At 43.1% G+C, this 26,309-nt stretch overlaps 2 protein-coding genes across 13 annotated transcripts in view; one reads left to right on the top strand and one right to left on the bottom strand.

The window, feature by feature from the left end:
- LOC120384060 (SAP30 binding protein) overlaps positions 1–19,962 on the bottom strand; it is a 55,581-nt gene extending 35,619 nt beyond the window's left edge. Inside the window, exons 1-4 of one of the 7 annotated variants that reach the window (XM_039502401.1) lie at positions 19,704–19,823; positions 19,076–19,239; positions 17,242–17,348; positions 14,037–14,084 (exon numbers count right to left, since the gene is read on the bottom strand). In XM_039502401.1, coding sequence (XP_039358335.1) covers positions 14,037–14,084; positions 17,242–17,348; positions 19,076–19,100 — 180 coding nt within the window. In that variant the 5' untranslated portion in view covers positions 19,101–19,239; positions 19,704–19,823. Of the gene's footprint in view, positions 1–14,036; positions 14,085–17,241; positions 17,352–19,075; positions 19,240–19,703 lie in introns of all 7 variants that reach the window. The other 6 variants (XM_039502400.1, XM_039502395.1, XM_039502396.1 and 3 more) reach the window with 6 other exon arrangements.
- Positions 19,963–20,005: 43 nt separating this feature from the next.
- The window catches only part of RECQL5 (RecQ like helicase 5), a 56,633-nt gene continuing 50,329 nt past the window's right edge, over positions 20,006–26,309 (top strand). For 2 of the 6 annotated variants that reach the window (XM_039502389.1, XM_039502390.1), the window contains exons 1-4: positions 20,198–20,317; positions 21,306–21,441; positions 22,232–22,353; positions 24,679–25,197. In XM_039502389.1, the coding sequence (XP_039358323.1) occupies positions 20,213–20,317; positions 21,306–21,441; positions 22,232–22,353; positions 24,679–25,197 (882 nt within the window). In that variant the 5' untranslated portion in view covers positions 20,198–20,212. Of the gene's footprint in view, positions 20,155–20,197; positions 20,567–21,305; positions 21,442–22,231; positions 22,354–24,678; positions 25,198–26,309 lie in introns of those variants that run through there. The other 4 variants (XM_039502393.1, XM_039502391.1, XM_039502392.1 and 1 more) reach the window with 4 other exon arrangements.

The following is a 26,309-nucleotide window of genomic DNA, read 5'->3' on the forward strand; positions in this document are numbered from 1 at the left end:
ATTTACCTGACAGCATTTGGAATTGTGGGACGGTTTCTGAAAGGCAGCAACAGTCAATGTCAGCAATGCAGCGTCTACACTGACACTGCGTTGACCGAACTACATTGACTTAAGCGCTATGCCTCTCGTGAAGGTGGAGTTAAGTTGGTGTAGCAGGTGAGTTACATCAGTGGGAGCTACATTTTAGTAACTTGCAGAGTTAGGTTGACATACATTACCTTATGTCAACTGTACTGTAGACCAAGCCTGGGGGATCACCTCTAGGCATGAAAGGGTTGGTTAAGATATAGGAGAAGAGTGGAAGGTTTGCACTGTTGCCGTATGTTGTCATTGCTCTGTAAGTAAAGGGAGAGAGTTCTAGGGCTCTCAATCTGGCACCATTCAAGAAAATTTAATAGAAAAGTTACAATGCCAGAAATGTAAAATAAAACAGCAGGTTTCTCTGAGGGTCAAAAAATAAGTCATGCTTTAAAAGAAATGTGCATATTCTTCCAGTCTAGCTGGTGAAAAGAATGCAAGGAAAGTGGCACCACAAGTTACTCAGTATTCTGGAAGTTTTTATAAAACAGATTAAAAAAATCTTTTATGGCTCTCGCTGAAGAGATGAGCCACACCTGTGTCAATAATCTTTGGTATTCAGCACTTCAGGGAGTGAAGAGTCTGTTGCGGCTTGTATGCCTGGCGGGGGAGGAATGAGACATGTCCAAATACGTGCCTACTCATCTTCCAAAACAGTTCATAAGAACTGGTTTACTGAATTCAAGGCTGCAGCTTTGAACCCAAAGTTTTAAGCCAACAATGCTACAATCTCTCTCTGCAGTTGTCAAGCCAAATGGGCTAGAGGCAGAGGGGAAAAACGTGAGAAAGAAAAATAGAATAAAACTTTCAGTGCCAGGTTCATTCTTTCATGTCAAATTGTGTTTAGCACTTGCCAATATACTTGGGCAGATAAAGCTACTTGTAACCATGCCCACCTGCCTAGAAAAAGTGGATAAAGATACACCAACTGCTTTAATTTCTGATACAAAGAGCACTTATTTTAAATAGTGGGTGAGGACCATAGCAGAAACTGACTTTTCTGTACTCTTCTGAAAAACCTTCCAGGCATAACATCAGTGAAGCCTCTCAGTATTTTTGGTTTCTTAATGGGAAGTTGAAAGGCAATGTCTCTAGTGCTGAGAATAAGGGAGGGGCCCAATCAGTGAATTACTGTGTAAAACTAGGCAGAACAAGCAGGTGTTCTGATTGCAAAAAGCCAAGAGAAAAGAGAACACTGATCTAATGTTCAGTAGACACAGTGCTACTCCTGCAGAGAATGCTAAGGCTGGTTTATTGTACAGCATTTCAAAGTCTAAATCAGAGAGCAAGTAATTGAAGTACCTTTTCAGGGGTGGTGGATTCCTGAAGAGAAGAGCAAGAGAGATACAATTCAAGCTCACAATTCATTGTGGAAAGGTTAACTCCAACAGACTATGCCATGTCTTTCAGAAGGTCAATACAGGACCACTGCGGTCATCACTGAAAGGGAGGTTTTGGGGGTTTTAAAACTGGCTCTTGAACCAGACTAGTTTTCAGAATTCGCCAATGACATTTTTAATAGCTGCCCCTTCAACACATGAAAGCAGAGGAATGATGATTCACTTGGGCCTACTTTTGAGCTTTGTCACCCATAAATAAAACATTAACATTCATCATAAGAATGGCCACACTGAGTCAGACCAATGGTCCATCTAACTCGGTATCCTATCTTCCAACAGTGCCCAGTGCCAGGTGCTTCAGACAGAATGGACAGACCAGGGCAATTACAGTACAAGCTGTTTTATCTGGCATGTTGGGAGGAGGGGGGGGGAAATGAGGGGTGCTGGTAAATGAAAAATGCTGGCTAACTAAGGGGGAGGGAGTTTGGGTGTGGGAAGAGGTGAGGGGCAGCAGGTTAGGGTGCGGGAGGAGGATGCCGTGGCACTCACCTCAGGCAGCTCCCTGCAAGCAACCTGTCCCAGCTGCTTCTAGGTGGAGGCGCAGTAGGCAGCTCCATGCGCTGCCTCCACCCGCAGGTGCCGCCTCTGCAGCTCCCACAATGAAAGCTGCGGAGCTAGTGCTTGGGGTTGGGGCAGCGTGCAGAGCAGCCTGCGCGCCTCTGCCTAGGAGCAGCCAGCACAGGTCACCATTTGTGGGGAGCCACCGAAGGTGAATGCCCTCCAGATCGGGCACCCCACACCTCCTGCTGTACCCCAAGTCCCCTCCTGCACCCCAACTCCCTCCCAGAGCCCACGCTCCACACTCCCTCCCGTGCCCCAACAGGACTGTAAACCGGAATTTTCACTGAAGATCAGAAGTGCCAGTTTATAGAGCTTTCCGACTGGTGAAGTGCCAGATAAAAACTTTTACTGTATTAAGTGATCCAGTCACTGTCATCCAGTCCCAGGTTCAGGCAGTCAGAGATTTAGGGATACCTGGAGCATAGGGTTGCGTCCATGACCATCTTGGCTAACAGCTATTGATGGACCTATCCTCCATGAACTTATCAAATTCTTTTTCAACCCCAGTTATAATTTTGATATTCACAATATCCCCTGGCAACGAGTTCCACAGGTTGACTATGGTGTTGTGTGAAGAAGTACTTCCTTATGTTTGTTTTAAATATTCTGCCTATTAATTTCATCAGGTCCCCCTTAGTCATCTCTTTTCTAAATTGAATGGTCTCAGTCTTTCTAATCTCTCCTCATATGGAAGCTCATCCTTTTAAGACATGTTAATACTACGGTAATTCCTATTGCTTATGCTATCCATTCCCTATATTTGAGAGTTACATGCATCCCACTGCTGGTTGAGTGGACCTAAAGATATTAGGAACATTTTAAAAGTTGCTAATTTGAGCTTCATAACTCAAAATGTTTGCCCAATTAAATTTAGACTAAGGGCTTGGCTACACTTACAAATTTGCAGCGCTGCAGCAGGGTGTGAGAAAACACCCTCTCCAGCGCTGCAAATTGCGGCGCTGCAAAGCACCAGTGTGGTCAAAGCCCCAGCGCTGGGAGCGCGGCTCCCAGCGCTGTACGTTATTCCCCACAGGGAGATGGAGTACGGACAGCGCTGGGAGAGCTTTCTCCCAGCGCTGGCGCTTTGACTACACTTAGCGCTTCAAAGCGCTGCCGCGGCAGCGCTTTGAAGTGTAAGTGTAGCCAAAGCCTAAGCAGATTATATTTCAGGCCAAAGGATTTTTTAAGGGAAATTCTAAGTTTAATTGGGCAAACATTTTGAGTTATGAAGCTCAAATTAGTAACACATTATACACATACACACACTTTTTTGGCAAAAATTGGTGCAGGTGGCTTTCCAGAATTGGGCTTAAAACAGAAGCTGTTTTACAGCCTTAAGTGGAGAGTTACTAGTGTGCTTTGACAATGCCAGTGTTAGAGACTCCATCATCATATGTTCACTTGTTGGTTTACAGAGCAAAACTATCACCCGAAATCAGTAATATCTCTGAGAGCAAATAGTGACAGTTAGGAAGAGCTGGGGGAGGCAAGAATGATCAAAAGCATCAGTTTGGATGCTGTACTCCCATACTGGTATTGCTCCCCTCCCCCCAAACACAAAACAATTGCTATTGCCTCCTTAAAGTAGCCGAGGGATCACTCAACCACTGAAGGAATTATTCTATGGGAGGGCTGGATCAAGGTTACAGTTAAAGCTGAGCATGTCTGGGAAGGTTATTAAAAGGCCCTTTGTTAGATTTGCTTAGGAAATGCACCATTTGTCTACAAATGTGACACCCGCTCTGCTTCTTTTGTCCTGTGGTCTAACTTGGCAGCCTCTCAGAGTCCCAATACACAAAGTGAGGGGAGGGTTCTGTAAAAAAGGAACTTCTGACAGGACAACAAGCTTTCAAAGTCTGTAAGCAGTTGTTGGACTCAGGGTATGTCTACACTGCAGTTAAAAACATGTGGCTGGCCTGAGTAAGCTGACTTGGGCTCACATGGCTTTGTCTCTGTGGCTGTTTAATTGCAGCGTAGACATTCTGGCTGGGGCTGCAGTGCAAGCTCTGGGACCCTCCCACCTTGCAGGGTCCTACAGCCCAGTCCAGCCCAAGCCCAAACATCTATACCTCAATTAAACAGCCCCTTCGGGGTTCTAAGAGCTGTAGGTTATTAACTGCAGTATAGACATACTCTCGCTTGGCGGCCATATACACTAACTTTCTGATACCAAGTGCAATCAGCACAGTAATTAGGGCTTGAGAGTTAATGATTGCCCTGCGAATGACTTCTGAAGTGAGGTGAGCGGAAGGGTTGGGCTCACGGTCCTTGTTTGACTTCAACGCCCTGTTTTAATAGTCCCATCCCAGCAATGTCTAGGTCCAGAATCCTTCAGATCAGAGTTTAGTAGAGAGGTACACCCAATACTCTGTTTCAAACCAATTTCTCTCTTTCCCCTGATGGACTAGCCCAGTTTACAGTGAAGGAATTAAAAACAAAAAGGAAAGAGTAACAATATTTTGTACTTCTGGCAGTAGGCCAAGCACACTGTATGATTACACACAGCTCCTTAACCCTTCCCACCCTAAACAAGAGAGCCAAGAATGCCACATTTTAGAGCCAGGTTCACAAAACCACCATAGCTTTCCCTCTTGCCTCAAACCCATGGTTCCACACCCAAAAGAGAACCCGAAGAGGCTCATGTAGGCTGTTGGATGCCATCCATCCAAGTCCTATCCATGCTAGCTGAACTGTCAATCATTTCCTTCCCCCTACTAAATATAATTCTTTGTGTTTCTGTAGTTATATATTTTAAATGACTACTTGCTTACAGGTAAGGGGTTTACCTTCTTGGTCATTATAATCCCTCATGTAAAGGGATTTGGGTTTACACTCAGCATGCAGGGTCTCATACCAGGAACAGTTCTCCCCAGAGAAAATTCTAGAGATCAATCTGCTTTTTGCAAAGTTACAACCATCAGGAGCTTGTGCTGCTTTTCATTAGAACACCATATCGCTGAACTAGCTGCCTGCTCACTATCTGCTCTGAGCAAAAGTTTACACTTCTTTAATCAGTTTGAAAGCACACAGGTTTCATTCACTGACACACCCTTCTCTTCAGTTAGTCAAACAGCTCTGGTGTATAAAATACTTTCGCTAGTCTTCACCTGCGCTAAAGGGAAAACAGCAGTGTGACACATCAGTGTCTGAACTTGAAAAGCTTATTGAGACTTGCTGCTCAAAAGTTCAGTGTCAACATGACAGAGGAAGCTGCAGTCTGTCTGGTCATTCAGGCTGTTTTCATCCATGATTGAGATAAGTGAGAATGTGTGCGCCTGTGGCGCTCTCTCTAAGTGAACAGAAATACGTTCATCCAGAGCAACTGTGATAATTTGATCCAAAAAAAAAAAAAATCAAGGAAAAAAGATACAGAGTAAATGTAAACATAAGAGCTGTGTAGAGGAGAAAAGCCTGGGAAGTTCTCTATATTTGCATGAGCCAGAGGTGGGGACCAATTTTGGAAAGCATTCCCCCACCATACCCTTTAATATAAAATTAGTACAGAAAATTATGCTTGTATCCACTTATAACTTCCACAGCCTTTGCTTACGACAGCAATGACACCTGAGGAGCCTTTCAGAGGCGATGTGTTTTTGGCCTAAACAGCAATAAATTCTGAACTACTTTTATGCAGTCTCTGGAATGGACCTGAGCCACAGGCGCAAGGAAAACTAACCCCACATAACCTTGTTTAAATTAGAGAATCAATGTCTTGCTTGATTATTGTTCAGATAAAATCCTACATCTAAGCTGACTGAGCACAAACTTAAATTAAGAATTCATTCACCATTTGCTCACACTGTGCCTATTAGAAAGGCAGCAGAACATATCTTTATTGGTTATGAATAATTGCACAATTAACTGATCCAAGGATAATTGTTTAATCTCCTTTTTACAACAGGATAGCATGGATTTCATCTTCGGCTTGCCCTAAAACCTGGAAGAGTTGCACGAGGCCATTTCTACAGCACACGGAAATGCCCAAGCCTCGTGCTTAACACAGATTTCCAAAAGTGAACTGTGTGGCTTTATTCTGAAATATGCAATATATACTGCATATTACCTTACACCTAACAGCAAAAATATTTTAAAGTACATCAGAAGCAGGAAGCCCGCCAAATAATCAGTGGGGCCACTGGATGATCAAGGTACTAAAGGAGCAATCAAGAAAGATAAGGCCATTGAGGAGAGCTAAATGAATTCTTTGCATCAGTCTTCACTACCAAAGATGTGAGGGAGATTCCCACACCTGAGCCATTCTTTCTAGGGGACAAATCTGAGGAACCATCCCAGACTGAGGTGTCAATAAAGGTGGTTTTGGAACAAAGTGATACATTAAATAATTATAAGTCACCAGGACCAGATGATATTCACCGAGAGTTCTGAAGGAACTCTCATATGAAATTGCAGAACTGTAGTTTGTAAATTCTCTTAAATCAGCCTCAATACCAGATGACTAGAGGACAGCTAATGTAATGCCAATTTTGAAAAAAGGGCTCCAGAGGCAATCCCAGCAATTACAGTAGGTAAGCTTAACTTCAGTACCAGACAAACTGGTTTAAACTATAGTAGAGAACAGAATTTCAGAGACATAGCTGAACGCAATTTGTTGGGGAAGAGTAAAGGCAAATCTAATAGCTTGGTGAGGCATGAATTCTTAGAGGGTGTCCACAAGTATGTGGACACGGGTGATCAAGTTGATATAGTGTACCTGGACTTTCAGAAAGCCTTTGACAAGGTCCCTCACCAAAGGCTCTTAAGCAAAGCAAGCAGTCATGGGACAAGACGAAAGGTCCTCTTATGGATCAGTAACTGTTTAAAAAATAGGAAACAAAGGATGGGAATAAAATGGTCAATTTTCACAATGGAGAGCGATAAATAGTGGAGTACCCCAAGGATCTGTACTGGAACCACTGTTGTTCAACATTCATAAAATGATCTGGAAAAGGGGGTAAATGGTGGGGTGGCAAAGTTTGCAGAGGATACAGAATCACTCAAAATAGGTAAGTCCAAAGCGGACTGCAAAGAGTTAGAGGGATCTCACAAAACTGCGTGACTGGGCATCAAAATGGCAGATGAAATTCAACACTATAAGTGCAAAGTAATGGACATTGGGAAATATAATCCCAATTAGACATACAAAGTGATGGGGTTTAAAGTAGCTGTTACCACACAGAAGATCTCGGAGTCATCATGGCTAGTCCTTTGAAAACATCTGCTCAGTTTGCAGCGGCAGTCAAAAAAATGAAACAATGTCAGGAACAATTAGGAAAATATAATGCCACTACATAAATCCATGGTATGCACACACCTCAAATGTATGTGCAGCTCTCATTGCCCCATCTTCAAAAGAAAAAGTTAGAATTGGAAAAAATACAGAGAAAGGCAACAAAAAATGATAAGGAGTATGGAACAGCTTCTGTATAAGGAGAGATTAAAGACTGGAATTGTTCAGTTTAGAAGAGACTACTAAAGGGAGATATGATAGAGGTCTATAAAATCCATGAATGGTGTGGAGAAAGTGAATAAGGACGCATTATTTACCCCTTCACATAACACAAGAATTAGGGATCACCCAATGAAATTAAGAGGCAGCAGGTTTAAAAATGAACATAAGGAAGTACCTCACAAACTGCATGGTCAATCTGTGGCGCGCATTGCCAGGGGATGTTGAAAAAGCCAAACAAGTTTAATTGGGCTCAAAAAAAAAATTTGATAAATTCATGGAGGATAGGTCCATCAATGTCTGTTAACCAAGATGATCAGGGATGCAACCTTATGCTCTGGTGATCCTAAACTTCTGACTGCCAGAAGCTGGGACTGAACAACGGGGGGATGGATCACTCGATAACTGCCCTGTTCATTCCCTCTGAAGAATCTGGTATTGGCCATTGTTGGATACTGGGCTAAATATTCTGACCCAGTATGGTCATACTTATATTCTTATGAAACCAATGGAGAATGAAAATTATTATGTTTGGCTGGAAAAGATGTTATCCAAAGCTGTTAGTGGGTTAATCAAATGGCTCTCCATTAGCCATGCTTTGGGTTTATGATAGCCAGGATTATGTTTACTCCCTAGTTTGAACATGTTAAGAAGATCAAAGGGATGGGAAGAAATAAAACAGAAATATACTGCCACTTGGTGGAAAAGGTAGGTATGAAATTCCTGCTACTCTTACAAGCAAAACTTTTAAAATGAAGTTTTCCAATGGATTTCTTGGTAGCATCGCTAGTGAAAACTCAACCAGCACCTCAGATAAGATTTATGGTGATGCGTTTTAACAAAATCCCACCCCACCTTAGGAACCTGGTATTGGACCACCTGGCAGGATGACATCCTGAGGAAGCCCATGATTGGGGACTCTCCAGGCTAGCAGTTCATTTAAAAAAATGAAACAGCCTAAAGGATATGTTGTGGCACTCTTATTTTGCACTCTAGGTATATGCCTATTCTGTTTAGGCCTAAAGCCAACAAATAAGGGAAATATAACTGGAGCATTACCAGAGTTCCATTTCCTTTTGCTCTCCCTGCCATTTCTTCCACCTCTTCCCCAAGATGGATGCAACTTCATAAGATATCCTTTCTGTGTGAGGAGGCAATTTCCCTGTCCAGCTGGCCAAGATCTAGTGCAGCCGTTCTCAACACGCAGCCCAATTAGCCCACTGCTGCAGCCCAGCTGAGTGCTAAAAAAAATTCAAAATTTGTGGCTGTGGTCTGATGGGGGCAGGGCTGGCTGAGAAAGAGAGAACATTTGGCTGCCTTCAGGAGGGCTCCTGCCAGCAGGGTGCTGGTGAGTGCAGCTGGCAAGTGCAGCAGGGAGGCAGGGGGTGAGAGAGTGGGCCTCCAGGCAGGGTGGGGGTCTCTCTGGGCTGTGATGGGGTAGGGGGTGCTGGGAACCAGGGGTTTGCGGGGTGCCAGGTTTTAGGGGGGCTCCACACCTAAGGGCTTCGTTGCTGGCCTGCAACTGGTACTCCACTCTTGGCCTGGTGCAGGGGTCCCGGGTTCCTGGTGCTCTCCCCCCAGCCCAGGTCTCCCCTCCTGGCCTCCTCTGTGGAAAAGGGGGTGGGTGCTGAGGAGGGAAATGATTATATCCCGCACTTGAGATGGAAAGATCTAGCCTAAGAATTAAGATCTTATCTTTTAGAAACATAATTTCAAAGACCTGGTTTAAATGTGATGTGGAATGTTGTTCAGCTACTTAACTAAAACCTCAACTAAAGCAGGGGGCAAACAGCTCAGCTGTTAATTTATGTATCCGGATTCTTCTTAAAATATATGTTTCCACTCTCTGGAAAGAGTCAGAATAATTCATCCTTGAGTTGTCAGCACAAGAAGGAGAAGAGGGAGAGATGACAGCAACTCTACTTGCCTGCCTGTCCTCATAATGGGTTCACTATTTATATTTTCTTTAGTCTCCTTTCCTATTGGGGAATTTTCATAAATTTTCTCTCATACATTGCTTTGAGGCGCCTCCAGTTTCCTCATCTGTAAAACGGGAATAATGACATACATCTCCTTTGTGAGGCACTTTGAGATCTACTGATGAAGAGTGCAGTACAAGAGCAAGGTATTATTCCAGACTAAAGAAGTTACCCACACTTGCATTAAATATATTATCTTCTCTCAAAAGATCTGAAAGTACTTCATAGACATTAAGTCTCAAAACCTCCTGGAGGGAGGTGGAGAGAGATTAAATAACCTGCCTACACTAAGCCTGTAGAAGAGTTGGGGAGACCGGTATTATTTTCCTAACTCCTCTGTCTTAACCACAAGACCTTCCTTCCTCTCATGTCTCTTCCCAGCAAGAAAATTGGATTCTAAGTTACCTTAAAATTATTACTTCTCTAAATTGAACAGTTAATTCAAACACAGCCATAATCATATCTATGCTCCCAAAGTGATTATTGTAGAGTAGACACAGGCTGTCAGGTTATGAAAAAAATAATGAAAGCGCAAATTATTTTTCAGAAGCATAATGACAGAGTAAAATGTTCTTCCCCTCCACTTTTCCATGGGGTTGTGTGTTAAATCATTCCAGTTTCTTCTTTTTTCACATTAAGTTGGAGCTCTTGGTTCTCACATCCAAGGCTGCGTGCAACTCTTTTCCTTGTTATGGACATTAACTGCTATAGTAGTGGGTACAAGTCCTCTGAAGTCAATGGTGATGCACCTGCTTATGTATGTACTGAACTTGGCTATAGATCTCAGCTTTCACTTCCCCCTAGGCATAGGCTCCCTCCGTGTCCAACATACTCCACTTGCCTAAATACTCCCTAAGCCTCAGCCTCCCATTCAGCTTTACATTTTCTTCCATGCTACTGGCTATGATAGCAACAGTCTGCCTCTTGTCATGACTGACTCCTCTCTTCTCATGTCTGAAATCAAGCATTTTCTCAATTCCCAATATCAATCTCCTCTGATGCTCTATTCCAAGTTTTGGATATAACCGTCTCTCTTTAATACTGTATTTGAATTAGACCATTAAAGTCCTTGATGCAAGACCTGCTTTTATGTTTAAACAATGTTTTGCTCATTTACTGTACGGCTCTCTAATAACATTACTCTATGTAACTCTGGATTTCCCCCATTATCCCTTCTGTTATAATTGTTCTTCCACAGGGCAGGTGTAGCTAGCACTCTGCTCCAGCTTTGATAGAACAGCAGTGGAAAGCTAAAGTGAGAGAACAGGCCTTAAAAAGAGCTACTGCCAATTCCAATGGAGGAATAGCACAGATGTGAATGGTGGCTCTATTCCTAGAACCATCTGAATTCCAGGTCAGTACTAAATCAGTGGCAGGAACGTGACAAAGTAGAATGCATATTCTGGGAACCAGGGAGGCTGCAGGCAAGGTGTTCCTACCTCAGGCACTGGAACGGGAATCAGAACTTACTATATTACCTTAGGTTTCAGAGTAGCAGCCGTGTTAGTCTGTATCCGCAAAAAGAACAGGAGTACTTGTGGCACCTTAAAGACTAACAAATTTATTTTAGCATGAGCTTTCATGAGCTACAGCTCACTTCTTCGAATGCATAGAATGGAACATACAGACAGGAGATATTTATACATACAGAGAACATGAAAAGGTGGAAGTATGCATAACAACAGGAAAAGACTTTATAAATATCTCCTGTTTGTATGTTCCATTCTATGCATCCGAAGAAGTGAGCTGTAGCTCACGAAAGCTCATGCTAAAATAAATTTGTTAGTCTTTAAGGTGCCACAAGTACTCCTGTTCTTTTTGTATTACCTTAGGCATGTCACTCAGCCTCTGTGGCTTTATCTCCATGTTTGTATTTTCTTGCCTGTTACTGCTCATTACAAATGTGTGTGCACAGAGCAGCTCTATTCCTCCATCTCCTGCCCATTTTACTTAGTGCAAGAACCCAGACTGTAAGTGCCTTGGGGCAGGAACCATCTTTTCGTTATGTGTTTGTACAGTGCCTAGCACAACAGGCTAATCCATGAGCTAGGCTCCTATGGTAATAGAAGTAATACTAAGGGCTAGTCTACACTTACCAGCCGGGTCGACGCGGTGAGTTCGACTTCTCAGAGTTCGAACTATCGCGTCTAATCTGGACGCGATAGTTCGAACTCCGGAAGCGCCGCGGTCGACTCCGGTACTCCACCACTGCAAAAGGCGGTGGCGGAGTCGACCTTGGAGCCGCGGACTTCGATTCCGCGGCGTCTGGACGGGTGAGTAGTTCGAAGTAGGGTACTTCGAATTCAGCTACACTATTCACGTAGCTGAACTTGCGTACCCTAGTTCGAACCCCGCCCTTAGTGTAGACCTGCCCTAAGAGTGTTCATGGTATCACAACTGCAGCCCTATTGATTGGGACAGCAGTGCATATTAGTCATTAGAAGCATGGAAGTTAAAGGAGAAAATGGTTTATGAAATTATCTATCAAAATATTCATTAAGTTTTAGCACAGTAATACATAAGATGTAGCCAGAGAGATTGCATCACTGCTATCATGAACAGGTTTTTGTTTGCAGCTGAATGACCTGTAACGAGGAAGAAAATTAGTATTTTCTGGTGGAATTTACAGCTGGAAAAAGGTGTCACATCAACTGCTCTGGAGATTGAGCTCATTCATTCACACAACAGGTGCAGGACAAGTAGCCACACCAGGGCCCTGTGTTCTGTAGCGGGGACTAGCTTCTGCTGGAGAGTCTAAACTTTTGTTTTAAAAATTGTTGCTAGCCCATATGGTTGTAAAAACATGAACCAAGTGCAAACCAATGTGTATTTTCTTGAGTCTGCTGATAATTTTAGAAGAAACATCCAGCTAATGTGCTTAGCCATTGGTGATGGATGCAATGGCCAGTATTTAGAAGTGGAGAGTGGTTGCTGAGGTGGGGAACTAGAAATCTGAAGCCTGCTCCCCAGCCTCTTCGCCCAGTTAACATAAGAATGGCCATACTGGGTCAGACCAAAAGGTCCATCTATCCCAGTACCCTGTCTTCCAATAGCAGCAAATGCCAGGTGCCCCAGAGGGAATGAACAGAACAGGCAATCACCAAGTGACCCATTCCCAGCCGCCCATTCCCAGCCTCTGGCAAACAGAGACTAAGGACACCATCCCTACCCATCCTGGCTAATAGCTACCGATGGACCTCTCCCTGCCAAGAACTTATCTAGTTCTTTTTTGAACCCTGTTATAATCTAACTGCAATCACTTTCCCTCTTGAATAAAGACGGAAGAGAAAGCTGCAATGTATTTCTCCTGATTCTTAGTATCAAAAGCCTCAGCCTCCTCCTGTATGCCCAAAAGCTCTACCATATTCCACGCATTCCCAGGTGCAAGACACCCACAGACTCCTATCCAGCTGCCAAAACCTCTAAGTATAGACAGACTTAATACAAAGAATAATGTTTCACAACAGCCCCGCCTCATCAGTTTACATGTTCAAACTGGATAAAAATAATACTGAAATCATTATGTTAATTTTCAAGCTATCCAATAAAGACCTCTATATTTTAAGAGTACCTGAAGCTATCATAGTATTTCCAAACTCCTGCTGAAAATCAGAATGCCTTGCTGTAGGGTTAAGATATAGCTTGTCAGAGAGGACACAGGTCCTAGGTAAAACTAAGGCCCTGACAATCTGCTCTCTTTCAATATCCAACAGCACTTTTCATATTAGGGAAATTAATTCTTAACCTAATTTCTAGCCAAATTCTAACATTAGTTTTAGCTCTCTATAGATGCTTCCTATGCAATTTCAAGCGGATACAGTATCCCCACCAAATATACTTCCTGTCCCTGTTTAGTCTTACTACACATTATTAAACAGCTGTTGCCTTGCACCACAAAGTTGTGTAAAGTATTCCCTGGTATATGCTATACAATGCACAAGGGTGTGAAAGGTAATTTATGAAAGCAATTATTTGGAAATCTCTAATTTGATATTAATGATGGTCTTTCACAGTCCATCCTTACACAAAGAATCCTTACAACAGGAACACTAAGACTAGTGCGAAGTTCTTGGATTATTTCTCAAATGATTTTGTAAGATTTCACAATCTCTAGGAATATACTCCAAATTGAATCAAGCTGTTTCTCATGTAAAATCTGTCTTCCAGATGAAAGTGTTCAGACATGTGTGTCAGAACATGGCTCTGAATATTCAGGATAGGCTCCTTGTATTACATTATGATCTCTTTCAGATCAGTGCAATAAAGCCTCCTGTCAGTATCCCACCATGTCAGATCCATTTCACAACATGGCTCACTCATGATTTCAGACCTCTATATGCCAATCAATCAATGCTCCAGCTAGATAGCTCTGCTGCCTCTTTAGATCTTTTTCAGGAGCCAGAATTAAAATCCCTGAATATTCATGTTACAGGTGCAAATAAAATAGAATAAAAACAATTAAGCACTAAGACTAACCAGAGCAGAAAACAAACCATGAACCAAGCCATGCTGTTAAGACTTATTCCTGTTGCAGGCAGCTACCCAACCGCACCCCCCCACACTTACAAATACCTTTAGGTCACCAGTCTCAGGTTTTTCAGTCTCTGAATCGTCATCTTCCTACAAGACAAGAATTTACAGGATTAAGCTTAAAGGGTGGGCTTGGCAAGTTCCTGCATATAAAGCAAGGGGCTTGCATTCAACAGCCCAGTGACAGTCCAAGACTCTTTCAACCAACAAGTCATCATGAGCTCTATCCCACCCCTTTGCATGACCAAGAGATGAATCAGATAAACCATGGAAAAGAGTTGTTTAGCAAAAGAACTCCTCCAAGTAGCAAATATCCCCTGCAGAATTTATTCAGCTCCTGAATATTCAAAACTGGACAATAAAAGGCAGCAAGCTTTTATCATCTGATAATTCCAGCTGTTAGTTTTTGTTTGCTCTTGCTCAGTAATCTTCACAGGAAAAGCAGCATTTGCAAGACCTACTGCACAACAAGCATACACCAGCAACATACACAGGACACACGTTGCCTGCCATCCCACTCAGCACGCAGGCTTGGTGGTGCTAAGCCAGACCCACAAGCTTCAAAGATCCAGTGATGCCAGCAGACACTGCATCTTTGTCATTCTAGTTTAGTGCCCTAAACGCTTTCACCCAACTTCCAAACACACAGGAGAAAACAGCCCGTGTTTGGAAGGATTTAATTCTATCATTTCCATCCAGAAATAAGAGCCAGATGTTGCACAAAATGCCACCAATTAAAGAGCTTTAAGAGATAATGTTTTGAAGTGCATCGGCATGGTAAACCCTATTAAAGGTGACCTATGGCTTTACCAATAGGTTTGATTATCAGCTGGGACTACACTGCTCAATTAGCTACTTAACTTGGGTCATAAAGAGCTATGTATCTTTAGAGGTAAATACATAACTCAAGTCAAAACAGGTAACTTTTGAAGGAATAGAATATTTTTTGTCCTCCCATAACTTAAAGACCGCTGAATGGATTTCCCCCAAACTTCTCCATTCAGTTTCGAGTCTGGCCTGAACTCAAACACTTGATGTTTCAGCTTCAAAAGGAAAAAAAATTAGAAAGTTAAAAACTGAAAGAGAAGTTGCTAATGAAAGTGCCATCTCAGTCCTAACTAGCATGTCAAATTGCCAGAAAAATTCAAGATCACAGTAGAGAATAATTCCATGTTTTTAATCAGACTCATGATGCTTTTACCAATGAGAAGGTACCTTTGTTTACAAAGGCTATTAAATCAAAGAGAACATGGGGTGCAATACTTTAACGAATATTAAGTCTTAGACAATGCAAAGGGTTTTTAGAAATCTACTGCCTTAACATATAGGTATTGTTTACAAAACCAAACATACAAGTTACACACAACTATTCAGGGAAATAGCTTACCAGCCAATACTATGGCCAATGTAAATATATGGCAAAACAGACAAAAGCCTAGTCAATGACGGCTCTCTGAAGGCCACCAAACCTGGACTCAGCTGAACCAGGAGAAGTAGCAAATTCCAAAGTCAAGCCTTCCATACAGAAGGCTCTAATGCTGATCCTTGAAGTATTAGTCCTAGAAACTGATGTCCTACTATTGCAACAGTACATAAGATAAGAGCCAGTCTAGGTAACTGGGTCGTAGACCATCCAGGGCTATAAGTCATGTACATAGCTGGAAGTATATGAATAATTAGTACAGAGAGTTGACGAAAGTTAGATGCTCTCCACATCTTGCCCCCTCTGAGATAGTAGCCAGCTACATTATACATTCCAAGAAATTGTGCATGCGGATCTTGAAAAATCCGCTTCACAGTGCTGAACAAGAAAGTTTTCCTGGCAAGCATTTCAGCCTAACCCATCAGTTTTTGCAAAATTTAAGCACTCTCGCGCTCTCTTTTTTTAAATAAAAAGACACTTTTAACCCTTACGGTTGCCAACATAACACTATGAAACCGCATTAGTTTACACTCTTTCTGAACACCCAAAAATTACTCCAGGGTCTCTGCTATCACAGCTTTTCTAAGCTGCAGAAGAATGAATTTAACAAGAAGAGTCTGTTTCACTTCTGCTATTCAGAGCCAGTGAAAGTATAACTTAAATTCCAGATGCAGTTTGGGACAGCTAAGAGCAGCAGCTGACACAAGGGAAGGTCATACAAAATGGAATTTGTGGAGAAGGATTACAGTCACAGCGATCACTTCCCTCCTGTACCCCTTACAGCATCTAAAAGGCTGGAAAAGGGGCAAAACAGCAGAGATACAATCTCGTACCAGCCAGTAGACTGTGGAGGGCAAGGAGAGAAAAGCTCCTTCTCTTCCTTTCTGCAGCTAGAGGAGGGAAGGAGCTTTATGTTTCTCAACCACCTACTACCAAGGGTTGGATCCAGAAGATGGATCCTCTTAGCCGGATCCAGTGATGGAACCCAAAAACAGATTCCCAATTTCCCCATTCATAGCAGTTGGGCTTCTCATTAGGCCACTGCCCCATGGTGAGACTGATCACCCCTTTTGTATCTCAACTACATTTGGCTAATTGGTGCCCTGTGAAGTTCTCATGCACTATATATGTCTTAGGGATGCTTTGCGATACGCATTACTTGGGTATTTAAGTGCTGTTATAAACATGCTATGCTTTCATGACAAACAAAAGCCATACAGATCTAGACAAGAAATCACTGCTACACCAAGATATTGATGTAGTAAATGAGATTATGCACAAAAAACCCAACATGATATTACACAATTTCATTCCTGCTAATCCTCCAGCCTGATCATGCAAAAGCTAGCTGCCCTTTTAAAGGGATTTCCCCATGCCTCTTAGAAGGGCAACTGAGCTTTCCACCTCTCTTCTCCATTTCCCCACTACAGGATTTCATACACCAATTTTATATATCAAGAAATGAAGGTTTATTTTATATTTCCACTATCATAAAGCCAGTACCTTATCTTATGCATAAAGTGGAGTCAAAATGGCAACTTAAAAGTTAGCAACAAGCAACACACATGAGTTGAGCTGATATTTTTAAAGGTAGAGTTCTTGGATTTTAAAACAGACAAAAGGAAATGAAGTTATTTGGTAAGCATGGTCTGGTTGCTGAAGGAGAGGATGAAGAGTCAGGATTTCTGCATTCTATTCTTAGTTCACAGGGAGGGTAAAAAAAGGCCTGTTAGGGAAGCACTCTGAAGTCCCTACATAGAAGGCACTATAGAAATATTTAAATGGGGAGTCAGACCAGCTAGCATAAGAAGACAAACTACTTACTGAATGTCTGCTGTTTTCATCATCCTCTTCCTCATACCCATCCTCATCTCCTTCCAACCGGCTGAAATCATCTTCACCATATGCTTCTGAGACCAGACCTCCTTTTTCTTCTAGTCCATGCATGGGGGGTAGGGGGGAGGGGGAAATCAAGGCATAAAGTTAATTTAGATCAGGGTGGAGTTAAAAAAAATTAAACCAAAAATTAAAATTAAAATACATTTCTCGTTATAAACACACTTAAAATTTGAAATTACTAGAACCTGCGTTAAAGCCTAAATTCACTACAGTCAAATAATGTAATTCAATAAAATAATATTGAGTTGTACTAGTTTTTATTTTGATGTTTTAAAGAAAGTCAAGCCATCAAATTGGTTGAAGTCACTGACTAAACACTTGGAACCAGAGTCGAAGAGCTAAACCAGTTTTTGACAGCAGTTCCCACTTCTCCAGATACAGAGAGAATATTTTCTTCATTTCAGTTTATTCAACTAGTTCAGTTCAATAACTAGTTCATTCAAAGTTAAGAAACCGACTAGGAGCTGAAAAAGCAGGCAAACTTGTTTTTCTCTCCCAATCTATTAATAAACAACTAGATAGGAAGAGATGAGATTTACTAGTTTTAAAATTCCAAAGGATATGGTGACCAAAAATAATCAGGTCAATTCACTAATTAGATCATTTGTTTAATAAGTTAGTTTTGTAAAACATACTTTGATAATTTTTTCCTTTCTGTATCTAGCACACTCATGGTAGCTTTATTTCTTAATAAAAACAATTTTAAAATCCTGGCTTTGTACTTTTAATTGAATTCTAGTTTCTATCCAAGTACAGCTTGATACACAACGACAATGACTAATCATCTAGTAAAACAGAAAATGGTGACTAACACATTTCTTAATATAGTAAAAAATGTAAAAATAAAGAAGCTGAATAAATGCATGTTAAGCTACGTAACTGGTTAAATGTGTAGCGCAATAGTGCATCCTCCTGATTAGCAAAATTTAGCGTTACGACTACAATTTGCAACTAAAACAACAACACATTGGAATGGTTACCAACCAATGAGCGTCGACCGTTCTTTAGGAAAACAGCTTAAAAAGTACAATTACAAATAAAGATTAAGAGGAATCCGCCCTGATTTAGATGGACACTAACAATTGCAAACACAAAATGTGAGCTCTGAAACAGTATTGAACCGCTCATATTAAATTTGTGATCCACTATAATCCCAAGATCCTTTTCTGCAGTATTCCTTTCTATGCATTCGTTTCCTGTTTGTATTTGTGCGATTATTCCTTCTTAAGTGCAGCACTTTGCATTTGTGCTTATTGAATTTCATCCTATTTATTTCAGACTATTTTGTCAGTCCAAACTGTCAAGATCATTTTGAATTCTAATCTTGTCCTCCATGTTTACAACACTTCTCAGCTTGATATTGTCTGCTAACTTTACAAGTGTACTCTCCATGCCATTATCCAAATCATTTATGAATATCTTGAATAGAAGGGGACCCAGGACAGATCCTTGTGGGACCCAACTCAATATGCCTTTCCAATTGGACTGTGAGCCATTGATAACTATTTTCTGAGTAGTTTTCCAACCACTTGCACACACATCTTATGGTAGGTTTGGCTAATCTATATTTCCTTATTTTGCTTACAAGGAGGTCATGGGAGGCTGCATCAAAAGGCATACTAAAGTTGAGATATAGTACAACTACATCTCCCCCTATCCACAAGGCTTATTAGCCTGTCAGAGAAGGATATTAGGTTTGACCTGATTTGTTTTTGACAAATCCATATTGACTGTCTCTTATTACCGTCTAGGTCCTTACCGATTATGGGGATTATTTGCTCCATTATCTTTCCAGGTACCGTAATTCCCAATATATTAACTTCCCACAAGACTCAGCGGGGAGAACAAAGCTGATTGTTTTCTGAAGATGGAAAAGGCAGCTGACTCCTCTGGGGATGGGAGGTTGCTCCCTTTCTCTGGTTACTGGTGGGGAAGGAGTACAAGTAATTTCCTCCACCTCGCAGCTCCCGCAAGAGATTTAGCCCCCCCATTAGCATACCGGGGATGAAGGGATACGGTTCCACTGGGACCCGAAGGAATAGTCTCCCTCCTTCTACAACGGAGAAAGGGAAAAGAGCAGATTTCCCCTAAGCCGGGGAGAGGCTCCCCATAGAGATTATGAGCGGGGAGTGTTTCATCCCTTCCCAGGGGCGCTCTGGTGGGGGGGGGGGCGCCCACCTCTCGTAGGGGCATTTCTCCGCCGCCACTCGCCTCCCGCCCGTGGGTGAGGGGCGGCGGAGAGGAGTGGGCAGCGCTTCTCGCGGGGGGGGGGGGTTGCTCCTCCCGCGGGAGGGAGGAGGATGCCACCCCCGTCAGGGACGGGCGCTCTCCGGCCGGCGAAGGAGCCTGGTCTGAGGAGGAGCAGCGGCAGCTCCCCCGGAACTCACCCGCTGCCGTCCCTCCATCGCTCCCCGGCGCGCCGGCCTCGCTGTCGGATTCGGGTTCGGAATCCTCCGCGTAAACCGCCAACGACGACAGGACACTTCGCTTCGCCGCCGCCATCTTCCCCAGCCCGACTACGGCACACTTCCGGCGACCGAGGATGACGCCGGCAAAAGGCTGCCGAGCGCTATAGCAACAAGACCCACCCCTTCCGGCTTGGGCTGAGCCCAGTGAACTCAAGCCTGAAGCGCTGCTAGGGGTAGTGTGGTGTCCAGAGACACGTGGCCCTGTTAGAAGAGGGGAATGTGAGCCCTCGAGGACAGAACTCTAAAATCAATGGCACCTACTGGGCTGTTTAAAGGGGATTAGCCCTGACGTCATCAACCCGCGCCCAGGCGGGAGCAACAGCACAGCAACTGCAGCCGACACGGAAGCTGAATAAGTGCGAGTAATGAGGTGGGGGGCAGCCTGGGCGGAAGGATATAGGCAGGGGGAAGTGGTGGACTAAAGGGGCATGGGGATAACACCTGTGGATAAAGTAGTCCCTGGAGCGAGGGTGCAGGCAGGGGCTAGTCTCTTGGGCCTCGGCCTCAACCTCTCCCGGGGGGGCTTGATTCAGGTGGTTCCTTTGCCAAGCAGAGTTACTGCCCTAAAACCAGCTCTGGCACCTGGGCCTGGTCTGGGTTAAAGGGAACCTTGAACCTGCCCCTTTTCTTCACCCCTTTCCTCTCCTGGCACTTTCAGCTTTGCTGCCTCAGTGATAATTGGTGGGGGGGAAGCTTTCTGGGGGGAGGAGAAGGTGGTAAGAGGCCGGAGTGTGGGTGGAGGAAGCAGACTGAATGCAAGAGGATCTGGGCTTAGAGAGGACGTGAGTGTGCGAGAGGGGGAGGAAGGAAGGAAGTAGTGGGTGTAAGGGAGAAGAAGGCTGTGGGGACAACTGGGAAGCAAGTGCAGGTGGTGAAAACCAAATGACACAGGGCTGCGAGAGAGATCAGGCCCAGAAAGCAGTAAGGTTGGCAGAGAGGGGAGGACAGCAGGTGAAGAAGGTGCCAGTATGAAGAGAGCTGGTGTGAGGCATTAGAGGCCATGGGATGAGAATTGAGAGCAAGCAGAAAGGACACAGATGTTCCCTTAGACTTTCCTGTTTAATCAGGCCATTCTCCCACAGTAAGCTTCCCAGTGGGGTGGCAGGTTGTGTGTGAATCAGATGCTGTGCTCAGTCTAAAGAGAGTACTGCATAAGTGGATTCTCTTCTTGCTCAGTTGTTTCTGACATGTGGCTCTACATTAGAAGCACTAGCTAGAGCTGTCCCTAAGAAGGGATTTGCCACAAGTGTAAATGAGATTAGATTTTCCTTATTTTTAGGATGAGGGAGGGAAGCTGATTTACAAGTGATTCTGTCTCTGTCAGAGACAGACTTTGGAAGCATATATACTCTCAGAAAAATATTCCTGGAGCAGTTTAAACTGTGATGCTTTGGCAGCAATAATCTAATAGGAAAAACTATCTCTCAGTGACCAAGAAGAATTTGTGATTGGTTGCTGATGTGAACAACAGTTGAGCTAAGTAAGCTCCTTTCCTTCTCGTTTACCTTGACCTATTTCCAGTACTGTATCTATACGATGAATGACTACACTCCCTCAGGCCTAGATGGCAAGGTCCAGAAAACGCTGAAAAAGATCTTTGGGTTTGACTCCTTTAAAACCTCTCTGCAAGAGAGTGCAACCATGACAGTGGTGAAAGGTAAGGCATGACTGTCTTTCTTGGGACTCTAACCTTGTCTCTTCAGTTTTAAGTCTTGCTGCGTGAGATAGTGTTCAAAGAACCAGTGTCACACCTGTTTTGACACTGAGTCAAAATCCCAGGATCCATCTCTTGTTTCCACTAGAAACCAGCACGTGCACACAGCTGTTGCCAGCAGCCATGTTGGCATTAGATCACCAGTATGGTTCTGCCTGTTAAATAGCATAGTATTGGTTGGCATCCTTCTTTGTCAGTGGATGCTGTTTAATGCAGTGACAGAATATTCTTTATCAAAAACTATCTGTAACAGAGATTCTCAGCTCCAGTCTAGTACTGGGAGAATTTGTAGTAAAGTTTAACAGGTTGCGATAAAGGTCCAGGTGGTTTGGTAGCTGGATGTAGAACCTGAGTTAAAAGCAAGCTTCTCTGAAAGTGAGCTGATATAAGTTTGGTATGTCATTTAACTTCTCTGTACTTTGATGTACACCTCTGAGTAGAATAATTCCTGTCACCCAAGGTGTTATGTGGCGTAATTAATGTTCATAAAGTGGTTAGAGTTGCTTGGAAGGAAGCCAGTGGAAAAGTGCAAAATATTGCTATTTTATTATTATTCTTTTAAAAATTTAAAAGAAACCTCTGTCATGTTGGCATGCGGCATTGTACTTGTAGAGACACGCTTCTAATGCAATTTGTTGTGATCTAAAAGACTTTGTGCCCACTCCTCCAGAGCAGAATCCCGGTAAATTGCCACAGTTTAGTAGCCTTGAGCTTTGTTTTGTTGTCTTTGCAGGCAAGAACGATGTCTTTGTATGCATGCCCACAGGGGCAGGGAAATCCCTGTGCTACCAACTTCCTGCAGTTCTGGCAGTGGGCATCACCATTGTCATTTCACCTCTGATTGCACTGATTCAGGTAACCATCTCCTGTTAGCTGTGGAAAAGCAATCAGTGAAGGGAGGGTGGGGAGACTGTGTGGATGCACAGTTGGGTCCAATCCCTTCCCCCACTGCCAACCTCTGATCCCAGTTTGTCTCTTTATTCTCATTTCATTGAAGTGGGTTTGGTTTTCTGATTCTGTGAGTAGGTAAGAATACTGCTGCTAACTGCCTTGACAGTAGAGGGTTTCCAATTAACCATAGTTTAAAGTATCCTGGCTTGCAGAAGAACCATGGCAGGTCTGTATCACAATCTAACATCTAAAGGTGGGAATAAGGGGACCTGAACTAAACTAACAGCAGAGGGATTTTTTTTTTAACCTTTAATAGGTGATCTAAATGATCACTTCTCTCTCCTTTTGCCCAGTTGCCTGTTACCTCCATTCAGAGATGCTCTACTTTGCTGCCTGTAGATAGTACATCTAAAATGGATTGAGTTGGACCATTCCTAAGAAGAAAACTACTATTTTATTTATTTCTATAGTAAACCCCCTGGGAAATATCAATTTTTCCTCATACCAGATATTTTGCTCAGCATCAAGCTGGCTTTCTGTCCTTCTTCCCCATTCCATCACGGAAAGAAGATGTTTCAGGCAGTGCCACTCCTTGAACACTTAAGGCTTCAGGGCAATTACATAGGGACATTTGGCCTTTTCTGGTGCTTTGTCACTCGGTTGTGAAGAGTGACTTTCCCTGCTGTTTTACTTAGACTTTTGTAAGGCATTTGATTTAATACCATACAACATTCTAATGAGCATGTACTTTGGCGTTGTCTTGTGCTATTTTTTAAAAGGGCTCGAGAGCTGGCTAACTGAGAGATCTCAAAAAATAATTGTCAATGAGGAATTCCCATCAAATGGGGCTGTTTCTAGTGATGTTCCACAGTGATGTTCTAGGACTAAGCTTGACACTTTCAATACTTGTCAATAAATTATTTGGAAATTCATATAAAATTTAACTGACACAAAGATTGGCAGAATGGTAAATAATGATGACTTGGATCATTTGGTAACCTGGGCCCATTCAAAGAAAATCTGTCTTAATACAGCCAAATGCAAGTTTATACATTTTAAGAACAAGGAATGCAGGCCATAACTACACAGTGGAAAACTGGATCCTGGAAAGCAGTGATTCTGCAAAGGATGTAGGAGTCATAGTGGACAAGCAACTCAACATCAGCTCCCAGTGTGAGTCTGTGGCCAAAAGGGTTGATGCGATCCTTGGATGTATAAATAGGAGTAGAGACTGATACTGGAATACTGCATACTCTTTTAAAAAGGGTGTTGAAAAGAGAGAGTGAAAGAAAGCTCCAAACATGATTTGAGGGCAGGAGAAAATCCCATGCAGTGAGGGATTTAAATAGCTCAATCTTTTTAGTTTATCAAAAACAATATTGAGTGATGATTTGATTACAGTTTATAAATATCTTTATAGGGAGAAAATAGCAGGTACTAATGAGCTCTTTCATCTAGTTGAGAAAGGCGAAACTGGAACCAATGGCTGGAAGTCAAAGCCAAAGAAATTCAAATTAGAAATAAGGCACAAATATTTAACAGGAATGGTCTTTAACCATTGGAACAACTACCAAAGAAAGTGCTGTATTCTTCCACTTTTGATGTAATCAGATTAAGACTGGACACCTTTCTGGAAGAGATGCTTTAGCTAAAACACAAGTTCTTGGGCTCTGTGCAGAGATGCTTGGATGAAATTCTATGGCTGATGTTATGCAGAAAGTCAGAATGGGTGATCTAATAGTTCCTTCTGGCTTTTAAAATTGATTTAATTTTACCCTGAGAGATGGTTCAATTTTAGTGCTGATTGAAGTGATCTTGGTACATAGTCTATACTCGGTTAGATCTGTGAAGTGCTTTGGGATCCTGAGGGATGAAATGCACTATAAAAATATGAGTAGTTGTTGTTGTCATGCATTTTCCTTCAGTGCAGTGAGCTGATGCTGATCATCCTGAGATGATCTCATTGTCATCTCCAACATCTGAAAATAACTGGGTCCCTACTGACAGTCTCATTGCTGATAAGAGAACCTTTGTCTCTTAGAAATGCTGATGGTCACCTGAAGAGATGGGTGGCCAATAAAGCTGAGCAGTTTTGTTAGCTGCTGCAGTTAAGCCTGTTTAAAAAGACTCCTGCACTTAAAGACAATTGAAGCTGAGGCTATGCAGTAGGTGAGATGTGGGTGGACAGGGTCTCGAAACTACAGGACTAGAGGTTATTGTGTTTATCTCTGTAGTAGTTGTTTTGGTAAAGACTTTCTTCAATGCCACTTGCTTCTTTTTTAATCACAGGACCAAGTGGATCATTTGTTGGCACTGAAGGTCAAAGTCTACTCTCTGAACTCCAAGCTTTCTGCTCAGGAAAGGAAGACCATCCTGGCTGACTTGGCAAGCGAGAAGCCCCAGGTGAAGCTCCTGTATATCACCCCAGAGATGGCAGCCGCCTCCTCCTTCCAGCCCACCCTGAACTCCCTTGTGTCTCGAAACCTCTTGTCCTACCTAATAATAGATGAGGCTCACTGCGTCTCCCAGTGGGGACATGACTTCCGACCCGACTACCTGCGCCTGGGCTCCTTACGCTCTCGCATACCCAGCACGCCATGCGTCGCCCTGACTGCCACAGCCACCAAACAGGTCCAGGATGACATAGTGGTGTCACTGAAGCTAAAGCAACCTGTTGCCACCTTTAAGACGCCTTGCTTCAGATCTAACCTGTTCTATGATGTGCAGTTTAAGGAGCTCTTGACTGATCCCTATGCGAATCTGAAGGATTTCTGTCTGAAGGCCCTTGAAGAGAAGAATGCCCAAGGGGTAGGTTTAAGTCTCAGAAGCTACTTTCAAGGGCAGAATGGTAAATGGAACAGAACTGTCCTAAATGTTGTGGTATCGGGATGGCACTAATAGGACTAGGATGGGGAAGGGAGAGGTCCCTGAAAGAAACACTCAGGTACTTTTTGAAAAACTTCTTCTAAATCTCTGAAATACTTGGCATCCTTCCAGATATTGACCTCACCTGATGACAAGATGGTGAGCTTCTCTGCCTTTATAGAGTGATACCCACACACAGTGTCGCTTCCCTCTTCCCCCAATCCTTCATCAAGCCTCAGTGGATGGGGATTGATGTGAGGGGGTTCTGCAGGGAGCTGGGAGAAGAATCTCCCCACCCTTCCACTTCCAGGCTATGAAACTGAGTTGCCACACAGCTGCTACGGCAATAGCCTCACTGGTTCTTCATCCTCTCTCCATGTGGTAGGGAACACTGGCCATTGCAGATGTGCTCCTGTCCCTTTCTGTAATCCTGACTGTTCAAGGAGTTACTGCAGGGCAGCATTTCAGTACATAGCTGATGGAGACCCTCTCTGTGGCCTCTCTGGTAAAGCATTGGAGGGTGTAGCACTTAGGAACGGTCTCTACGCTTATTGGGTCTGATCCTGCAAAGTACCCTTCATTCCCTACTGAAGTCAATGAGAGTTGCCAGTGTTCATCAGGTCACAAGATCAGGCCCACTGTGCCAGAGATCATTGGCTGGCACCCTTCCTGGTGAGCCTTCGCATATCCATATTGTTTCAGCAGATGCTTTATTTCCCTTATGGTTAGCGGGCCTGGGGGACATCCTTGGGTCTTGTTGGCTTTTTATTTTGGTGAGCTGTATTTATATCTAGTTCAAACAAAGGCGCCTTTAGATATGGGCCATTCTAAATGAAAATATATTAAGTGTAAAAATAACATTTCTTTCTCAGCGGATTTTGTTTTCTCTCACTTGACAAATGCATGCACATCAGTTTGGTTTTGCTGTGTGTCTGTGGCAAAAAGTGAGAGAGAGAGGTTTGCCCAGTGGATATGGCACTAGCCTTGGATTTAGAAGAACTGGGTTTGCTTCTCCCTGTGTGACCCTGGGTAAGTCACTTAGCCTCCCTGTGCCT

This window comes from Mauremys reevesii, linkage group 15, assembly GCF_016161935.1.
Source record: "Mauremys reevesii isolate NIE-2019 linkage group 15, ASM1616193v1, whole genome shotgun sequence".
Taxonomy (NCBI): Eukaryota; Metazoa; Chordata; order Testudines; family Geoemydidae; genus Mauremys; species Mauremys reevesii.